The sequence below is a fragment of the Notolepis coatsorum genome (assembly GCF_963971535.1).
Source record: "Notolepis coatsorum genome assembly, chromosome: 5".
NCBI lineage: Eukaryota > Metazoa > Chordata > Actinopteri > Aulopiformes > Paralepididae > Notolepis > Notolepis coatsorum.
Window position 1 is genome coordinate 207,549,477 of NC_140169.1, and position 10,000 is coordinate 207,559,476.

General features: G+C 44.1%; 1 protein-coding gene across 1 annotated transcript in view; it reads right to left on the minus strand.

Annotated features, from left to right (window-relative positions):
• LOC311228525 (fibronectin-like) overlaps positions 1 to 10,000 on the minus strand; it is a 156,804-nt gene that overhangs the window by 91,374 nt on the left and 55,430 nt on the right. Inside the window, 5 exon segments of the mRNA XM_084314427.1 lie at positions 707 to 970; positions 1,133 to 1,411; positions 6,780 to 6,974; positions 7,808 to 7,897; positions 8,178 to 8,306. Of these exon segments, the coding sequence (XP_084170553.1) occupies positions 707 to 970; positions 1,133 to 1,411; positions 6,780 to 6,974; positions 7,808 to 7,897; positions 8,178 to 8,306 (957 nt within the window).

A 10,000-nucleotide genomic window follows, 5' to 3' on the forward strand; every position in this document is an offset into this window, starting at 1 on the left:
TGAAGCCAAGCATGTTCAACCTGTGCAATAATGATTCCATGTTCTCTAGTATTACAGCTAACACCCCGATGTTTTTGTGGTAAATGAACACCTTAGGGAGGTGTCCATTCTTGAGGTTGGCTGCACTTTTGATTACAGCTTAGAAGAAGCCTTCCTAACAAAAATGCTGAAATACCAACAGCTACAGCAGACCATCTCACAGCTAGGCTACAGATGTAAACTCCTAGTTTTTATCTTTGGCAGCCTAGGGCATGTGGTGCACAAGTTGGTTGTGAGGGGCCTACAAATAGCCGGTCTCCCCAAAAGGAAGGCCAAGCAGTTAGCCAGGTACTGCTCAGTATCAGCTGTTATAGGAAGCCGCTCAATTTGGAGGAGGCGCTGTTACCTTTACCCATGATTCTGCCGCCCATGCACCTTGTACCTGACTGTTCTTCATGATTTTCTGATTGCACTCGCATTGTTTATGTCCTTTGTATGAGGCTTCCTTGTACTTCTGTTTATGTGGACATAAATAAACATTTCAAAGTGTGTGTGTGTGTGTGTGTGTGTGTGTGTGTGTGTGTGTGTGTGTGTGTCTGGTGAGTGTGTGTGTGTGTGTGTGTGTGTGTGTGTGTGTGTGTGTGTGTGTGTGTGTGTGTGTGTGTGTGTGTGTGTGTGTGTGTGTGTGTGTGTGTGTGTGTGTGTGTGTGTGTGTGGGGCTCCTCACTGGTGGTGAACGCCCCGCTCTCCCCCTGGCTCAGGGTGTTCTCCTGCTCCGCGTGCAGCACGGCCGTGTACTCCGTGTCGGGCCTCAGGTTGAGCAGCGTGTACTGGGACAGGCGGGCGGGCAGGCGCAGCTGCTTGGGGTTGGAGCCCTCCACGGTGAGGAACAGGCGGTAGCCGGTGATCTTGGCGCGGGGGGCCGACCACAGGACCACGGCACTGTCCTCCGTCACGTTGGTGAAGCGGATGTCGGCCGGAGCGTCGGGTTCTGAACAGAGAAGACGGGTCGTTCATTCATTTGCTCCTTCATAGGGTCATACACAACTACTGTCACCCACTCACTGTTGAGGTAAACGTCTGTGTGTGTGTGTGTGTGCGTCTGTGTGTGTGTGTGTGCGTGCGTGCGGTTGTGTGTGTGTGTGTCACTCACTCGTAGCGTGCTCCGCCACCAGCGGGACGCTCTCCTCCCCTCCGTGCACAGAGTACACATTGAAGCGGTACCGGGTGCCGGGCTCCAGGTGGGTGATCTCCACGTAGCCGTTCTGACTGACCGGCAGGTTCATCTCGCTCCCGGCTCTCCCGTCCTCGTCCACGGCGGCCACGGTGACCCGGTAGCCCGAGACGTCGGTGGTCGGGCCGGCCCACGACAGGACGATCTTACCCTCCGACACCTCGTAGAACTGCAGGTCCGTAGGGGAGGCTACTTCCTCTGGAGACAGGAGACAGGATTAATATGTTATTGTCGAGCTAATGTGTTTTTTTTTTTTTTTATATATACCATTTCAAAACATGCAAAAATAAACAGAGTTTACTTCCCGTTGCAGTGTTTGCTCAAACAACAGCTGGACAGGAGATACAAGTGGACCCAGGCGGTGGACCATAGCAACGCAATTCTTCTGAACAGGTCTACATGAAAAGATTCCAATACCTTTGACCTTAAAGCCACACGCCGACATTATGGGAAACTTACAGTATTCTCCAGAGTCAGAAAAGAAGATAGAAGACCAATCTCCTCTCTGTGTGTTCAGTAGAAAGCTATCATTGCCTTGAATCAGTGTATTTTAAGTTCCATCTTAAAGCAAATAATACAGCCATGATTCAGTCTTGTCTCAGCTTCCTTCAGTTCAGCTTCAATAATAGAGAGGGAATAGAAATGAACAGAATAAAGAGACACAAAAAGAGACAGAGGAAGTAGAGGGTAGAGGATAGGAAACAGAGAGTTTATTTATTTTTCTTCAGTCAGAAGAAACAGACAGACATGCAGGACTGGACTGGAACGGAGAGGATAGGAGCCGTGGCCGTCTAAACGATGGCGTGAAGCTGGAGATCGGTCGTTCCAAACCGACACAGAAAACAAGATCAAAATAACTACACAACTGCACAGAAACATACTGTAGAGGGAGAGGGGAACAGGGGGAGAGGCAGAGGGAGGAAGACAAAGAAAGAGAGGTAGAACGATACGAAGAGAGAGACATTATCAGAGACGGGATAACAAAACAACACAAAGTCCTCTCAACCAGGGCTGCAACAACTAAATCGGCTAATCAACAACTAGTCCATTATAAACACAGTTGACAACTATTTCTATAATTGATTAGTTGGGTTTATGTTATGCTGCACCATGGCCTGGTAAAGGTTGAAGCCATTTGATGTTTAGCAAAGCCTGTTGCCACTTAGTTTGTGTTTTATGTTTTTCTTTATTATTTAAACCGTTCAGCTCCTTTAAAACTGAAAACTTAAACTTAAACGGCTCTAGGTCAACTCCTGAAAAGGGGGTCAATGTCAGACTTTGCAATCAAAAGTTAGGGGGCTAATAACCCTTGCCATAATTTCAGTGCGCCCCTAACTTTTGATTGCAAGGTCTGACATTGACCCCCTTTTCAGGAGTTGACCTAGAGCCCACCAAGGTCATGCATATCAAGTTTGGTCAATGTCAGACCTTGCAATACACTGTAAGGCACTGTAAGGCTACTGTCATCCCCCACTTCCAGTGATGAAGCTAAGCTATGCTAACGGAGCGTCTATTCCCAAAGCTAAAATGCACGCACAGAGACAAAAAAGGTATGTATCTTCTTGTCTAACTCCAGGGAAGATGTTAAATAAGCTAATTTAAAAAAAAAGTGGAGTTATCCTTTAAGCAAGTGCACACAAAAAGAAATATTCTGAAATCATAATTCATAATAATGGGGCGGGTGTACTTCGGTAGAAATATTTCCTGCATGAAACTGCTCACAATGAGGTGTGTAGATTATGTTTGAGTAACCGGGTCATGATTCCTGGAAAGATGCATTGCTTTTGAATTTGTCAAATGTATATGTAATGTGTGTTTTGAGTGCCACACAAGAGTGATGGCAGACATCTCCAAAACTAGGAGAATATGATTACTATTCTGGGTGAACTGCCCCTTTAAGACAAGACAAGGTCAAAACAACATGAGGTCATCGAGCCATTCAGCCACACAGAGCGAGAGAGAGAGAGAGAGAGAGAGAGAGAGAGAGAGAGAGAGAGAGAGAGAGGAGAGAGAGAGAGAGAGGGGAGGTAGAAGATAAACAAAGAAAGAGGTAGACAGTTATAAAGATGTAATGAAAGAAAGATATATAGACAGAGAAGTCAGACATACACATACAGGACCCAGACAGTATGGAGTCAAAATACACAATACATGCCATTCAATGAGAGAGAGAGAGAGAGAGAGAGAGATATTTGGAGATAAAGGGAAGAAGGAGAGCGATAGATTAAGAAAGAGTGTCTTTCATGTATTTCCATCCTTCTTTGGTCACTATGAAGATGACATCATGACGAGGGGATGTGCAATGATCCCATCTGGTTACCCAACCATTTTAAATTAACCAAATAATCTTAACGGTTAAATGGTCCATTCATGTTATTTTTTCACATTATTTTGTAATAATTTCATAGGTGAATTTAAATGAAGTGAACACATGAGATAGTAATAAGTGAATGAGCGCGGTCTAGACCATTTCCTGCCTGCTGCCAAGAAACAGCTGAGGCAAAATTAAACTAATGAGTTGCGTTCTCAAGTGCCAACCTCACTCACACACTGAGAGGGAGAGGGAGAGGAGAGGGAGAGGGAGAGGGAGAGGGAGAGGGAGAGGGAGAGGGAGAGGGAGAGGGGGAGAGGGAGATAATTTTGAAAACTTAGTAATTTACTCTGTGTTTTGGCCTCCCCTCCCATCCACATGAAAACTACGGAAAATGTTTTAGGTCACTGGAAACTGAGCTTTTGGAAAACTCCTTCCAGGGTAGAGATTTCTTTTAAAACTCAGTTTTGACTGTATACTTGTGGACGGCTGACGTCCAATGACCCTGTCCACACGTATACAGAAGATTGAAAACGGAGTATTCTTTGCAATCAGGACCATGGAGAGATCCCTGCAGCTGCCACCAGGTCAATCAGGACCATGGAGAGATCCTGCAGCCTGCCATCAGGTCAATCAGGACCATGGAGAGATCCCTGCAGCCTGCCATCAGGTCAATCAGGACCATGGAGAGATCCCTGCAGCCTGCCACCAGGTCAATCAGGACCATGGAGAGATCCTGCAGCCTGCCACCAGGTCAATCAGGACCATGGAGAGATCCCTGCAGCCTGCCACCAGGTCAATCAGGACCATGGAGAGATCCCTGCAGCCTGCCACCAGGTCAATCAGGACCATGGAGAGATCCCTGCAGCCTGCCACCAGGTCAATCAGGACCATGGAGAGATCCCTGCAGCCTGCCACCAGGTCAATCAGGACCATGGAGAGATCCTGCAGCCTGCCACCAGGTCAATCAGGACCATGGAGAGATCCCTGCAACTCAAATGAGTATTTTTGCATTGTCGTGTGGACAGAGTTTTTCTAAAAAGTGTTGCTACTAATATCTGAGTGAATTACAGTTATCATGCAGGAACGCTGTGTTTTTGTAGTTGGCTAACATTATGCATTAGCCAGCATTGTTGCTAGCATGTCAAGTCAAAGGCCATGACATCATCACGTTCATGTCTCTGTAAGATGAAGGTAAAGATGAGATAAAGAAGGAAAGAGAGGAGGAAACACAGAGGTGGCTGACAAATATCTCCCCCACACGGTGAACTCCTGACTGCATGTTCCACTGGAGCTCCTTCTCTCCACTAGAGCTCTAATTATTATCAGACTAGAACATCTTCTCTCTACTAGAGCTCTAATTATTATCAGGCTAGAACGTCTTCTCTCTACTAGAGCTCTAATTATTATCAGGCTAGAACGTCTTCTCTCTACTAGAGCTCTAATTATTATCAGATTTTTCTGAGACTGGGATCCAGATTTTTAAAAGGAAAATTCCTGAGACCCAGGTACTCATGTAGGGGTGTGGACTGGTGTTAGTTTTTTTTTTTTTTTATTGTCTTTTTTCCCCCTCCTTTTTTTCCGATTTCTCTCCCATCCCACTGTTAGTCGTTATGCCAATTCCCAACCCCTTCCTGGTTGTTGCGCACTCCCCCTACTGTTGGTCCGGGAGGCCGGAGACTGTCACATGCTTTCCTCCGACGCATGTGCAGCCAGCCGGCAGCGCAGATTCTCACCGGGAGAGTGTAACGACGTGTGGAAGGTCACACTACCTCCCTCCAGATCCTACCCTCGCTGTGCAGGCGCTCCGACCGAACTGTAGGGGTCGCTGTCCACAACGCCCAGGACCCACCCATCAGCTTTCCCACCCCTAACACTGCCAATTGTGTTAGTATGAACGACCAGCCAAGCTGATAGCAACGCCGAGAGCTGGATTCGAACCCAGCGTCTCCAGCGTTGATGGCGAGCGCCTTGCCACTACACCACCTAGCCGCCCCGGACTGGTGTTAGTTGATTAGCAGTTACCAATAATATCTGCGGATTTCAGTCAAGGTTGTAAATGATATTATATCAAACAAAATTATGTATTTAGCACTGAATGTATGAAGTGTCAGAAGAGAAAAATTATGAATCCCTGCAGCGCTGTTAGAGATGATGTGTTTGTCTGTGGTGCTCCTGTCCTCCAATACAAAGTAGTCGACTAATCGGTCGAAAGGAGCCGTAGTCGACTGGCCAACATCTTAGTCGAATATAAAAAAAATAATAATATATTTGTTTTATCATCCTTTCCAAAAGAAAAGAGGCCTAGAAGCGTGGCTAACGCTAAAGGCACGCATACCAGAGCTAACTGCCTACGAAAACAGGCACAGAGGCACTGAAAGAGGATTTCACCATCTAATGAACACACTAGACAAATATCAAGATGTATCCATCAGTGGACCAATTGCATGCTTTTGCAGAGGACAAGAAGCCTTCAGTTGACTCCTTCAGACATTAAGCACCCCACAGCCCACATGGAATGATACAAAAAAAAAAAAAAAAAAGAAAAAGTATACTTTTTGTTATTTTTATTTTGTCAACCAATAGTCGACTAACGGCAAATTTTGGCCAATCATAGTCGACCATCAAAATCCGTAGTCGGGGACAGCCCTACAAGTGCTAATGTTGTTTTCTTTCTCCCCCAAAACCGACACGCTGCAGCTTCACAACGGAGAGAGACAAAGACAAATTTGGAGAAACAAGGTTTCTGCAACAATATTTACATACAGCTGAAGAAGAAAAGCCGGGAATGGAACCAGAATACTAGCATCGTTTTGTTAGCCTCGCTATCAGAGCGGAAGAGAGTACACTTCACAGAGACATGTCACCTGGCAAACGTCCGCCTGTGAGCACTGTTGACACAACGAGTCCAAGACACTTAAAGAAACCTTAGCACACGTCTCTCATAGACACAGCTGTCTACTAGCACTGAGGCAAAGACACACGGTGAAGACTGAGGCTGGATCCCACATGACCCATCATGACATTAGATTCTAAAAGTGTCCATTTGTGTGCTTTTATTTTGAAGGTCAACTCTCTAAACAGGAAATTGTATTTCACTTTATTTCTGCCAGCTTGACACAAAATCTATCCACCCCTGCACGTTCTCTCTGCCGATAACACACACACATGTCTCTCTCTCTCTCTCTCTCTCTCTCTCTCTCTCTCTCTCTCTCTCTCTCTCTCTCTCTCTCTCTCTCTCTCTCTCTCTCTCACCTGGCAGTGGCTCCCCGGCTGTATTGACCTGGACGAACACAGGCTCGCTCTCCAAGCTGTCCTCCACGGCATAGATGCTGATGTTGTACAGCTTCCCAGGTCGGAGGTCACTCAGGGTCACGGAGGTGGCAGTGTCTGGGAGGGTCAGCTCGGTACTTTCTCCTTCCAGTGACGGGGTGTAGACCACTCTGTAGCCTGGAGGAGAGGAGAGCACTCTGGGTAGTTAGAGAGGGCCTGTTGTTCTGTTGTGATGCAATGATCAAACATGAAGAGGAACGCTGACGTCTAGTGAACTCCAGACACTAATTCCTCCACTATATTCAACTGTAGTGAAGTCCCACTCGAGGACGGTTGAAGAAATAGTTGAGAGAATAGTGACTGCAGTTCATTAGAGAGAAATAGTTGAGAGAATAGTGACTGCAGTTCATTAGAGGTATATATATATATATATCGTTTGTATAACTTTGGAATTGTGTAACTTTTGTAAAACGTTGCTACTATATAACTTTGGTATTGTATAACTTTGCTACAGTATAACTTTGCTACTGTAAAACTTTGCTACAGTATAACCTTGCAACAGTATAACTTTGCTACAGTATAACTTTGGTACAGTATAACTTTGGTACAGTATAACTTTGGTACAGTATAACTTTGCTACAGTATAAATGTGCTACAGTATAACTTTGCTACTCTATAACTTTGCTACAGTATAACTTTGCTACAGTATAACTTTGCTACAGTATAAATGTGCTACAGTATAACTTTGCTACAGTATAACTTTGCTACAGTATAACTTTGCTACAGTATAAACTTTGCTACAGTATAAATGTGCTACAGTATAACTTAGCTACAGTATAACTTTGCTACAGTATAACTTTGCTACAGTATAAATGTGCTACAGTATAACTTTGCTACAGTATAACTTTGCTACAGTATAACTTTGCTACAGTATAAATGTGCTACTCTATAACTTTGCCTTTGACTAAATGCATTGTGTGATGGATGGATGGATGAATGAATGCAGGTACCGGTGATGGGAGCCAGTGGTTTGTCCCAGCTGATGATGATGGAGGACTCTCCTACCTCATCCACCTCATGGTCCACTGGGGCGTCAGGGGCTGCAGGAGGAAACAGGACAGATGAGTATACTGTGCTGATGGAGCTGTGTGTGTTTGTGTGTGTGTGTGTGTGTGTGTGTGTGTGTGTGTGTGTGTGTGTTGTGTGTGTGTGTGTGTGTGTGTGTGTGTGTGTGTGTGTGTGTGTGTGTGCGTGCGTGCGTGCGTGCATGCGAGCGAGCGAGCGAGTGAGTGAGTGAGTGAGTGAGTGAGTGAGTGAGTGAGTGAGTGAGTGAGTGAGTGAGTGAGTGAGTGAGTGAGTGAGTGAGTGAGGTCTTCTCACCAGTGGTCTGTGAGGTGGTGAGGATGAGGTTGGGTTCTCCTATGTCGGTGACCTCATAAACGTTAACAGTGTACTTCCTCCCTGGCAGCAGCTCGTTGAGGTTGACTGAGGTCGCTGTACGAGGCAGGTCTGCATGGACAGAGAAAACACAGTCCAATCAGGAAGATAGACCTCAACGTATATCAGGGATGAGCATTGATTTTTGAATATATTCAAATAGTCGTTCAATTATAAAAGAAATGTATAGTTTATGCAAATGTCATTTTGTCATAAAATATATATATATTTTCCCTTTTTTTTTTACCGGCAACCTACACTGTGTAGTGTATTGAGAGGCGAGCCTATTAAGTGTTACACCACTAAACGGCATGCTGGGTACAACTCACTATCTAGCCAGGTAGCATAACAGTCGGTTAATGACAGCAGCCAGCTAGCTCGCTTGTTTGATTATCTCACGTTCGCTATTAACCTCTTAAGCCCTAGCCATATTTTCAGATTGCTCCACTTCTACAAGGGCTATTTGTATGTTCTTGGTATCTAGGGGCATCTATGGACCTCAGGGAATGTATTCCCAGTGTCAGAAATATTGTGTCTAACTCTGTTACTATGCTTGAGTAAATTGTAATGAACCAAAGGCGAATATAAATTATTATAATCCCCCCCCCCCACCATGCTAACATTGACCAGACGTGGATATGTTGCCATTGAGCTCATTCAGCACCTTCTTGAGATCAAGTGTACAAACAATCTAAGCAAATGAATAAAGGGAAGATGATTTACATGGGATTTTGTAGATAGTAGATACAGTACTGAATTTTGCCATCCAGACACATGCAATTTGAAATATGAATATAGAATATCAGGCCTATAAATGTTAAATTTGGATTTAGTACCACCAGGCGCCCGTTACAGGGCAGCAAAAAACGTGAATGAAATCTACTGCAGTACAGTTACTTTTTTATAATGTCCATAGCTCCGCCATTTTTTTATCAGATTGAGACATGTTTCTTTTCTAGACGTTCACAGAAAGGTAAATAAACAAACTACGTTGTATTTTATGGCAATAACGTTCAGGTTTGTTTTGACCCGTGAGATATAATCATGAAAATAACGTCAGAATTTTTCCGCAAAGAATATTTTCAACAGCTTTGACAGAGGCTGGTGTGAGCTGGGTAGTGTAGTTTTATGAATGTCTATGTCCATCAAAAGCCCCTGGGTCTCCTCTCTCTTAAGACTGCAACAGTTTCATGACGCATATTTCCTCACGTCTAATTAATCTGGTTTCCACCGGGATGCACAGAGATATTTATAAACTCATATTTCACTAATAACACTTAAAATCATTGGTAAACTAACCTAGTGCTGAAAATATACACTTTGACTGCTGTTTTGACAGGGTTAGGGTCTTTACTCTTGGCTACATTTGAAAAAGATACGCAACATTGATTACAGTAATACGGACTGCATTGATCTATTCATGATGTGATATTAATTTCGGCCCCCGTACCGGGCCCATTGGGGTTAAGTCAAAACAAAATCATATTTAAGTTTCTGTTCCTATGCCTCTTTATTTATATGAGCAACGTTTTTTCAATAGTTTGAACAATAGATAGATAGATAGATAGATAGATAGATAGATAGATAGATAGATAGATAGATAGATAGATAGATAGATAGATAGATAGATAGATAGATAGATAGATAGATAGATAGATAGATAGATAGATAGATAGATAGATAGATAGATAGATAGATAGATAGATAGATAGATAGATAGATAGATAGATAGATAGATAGATAGATAGATAGATAGATAGATAGAT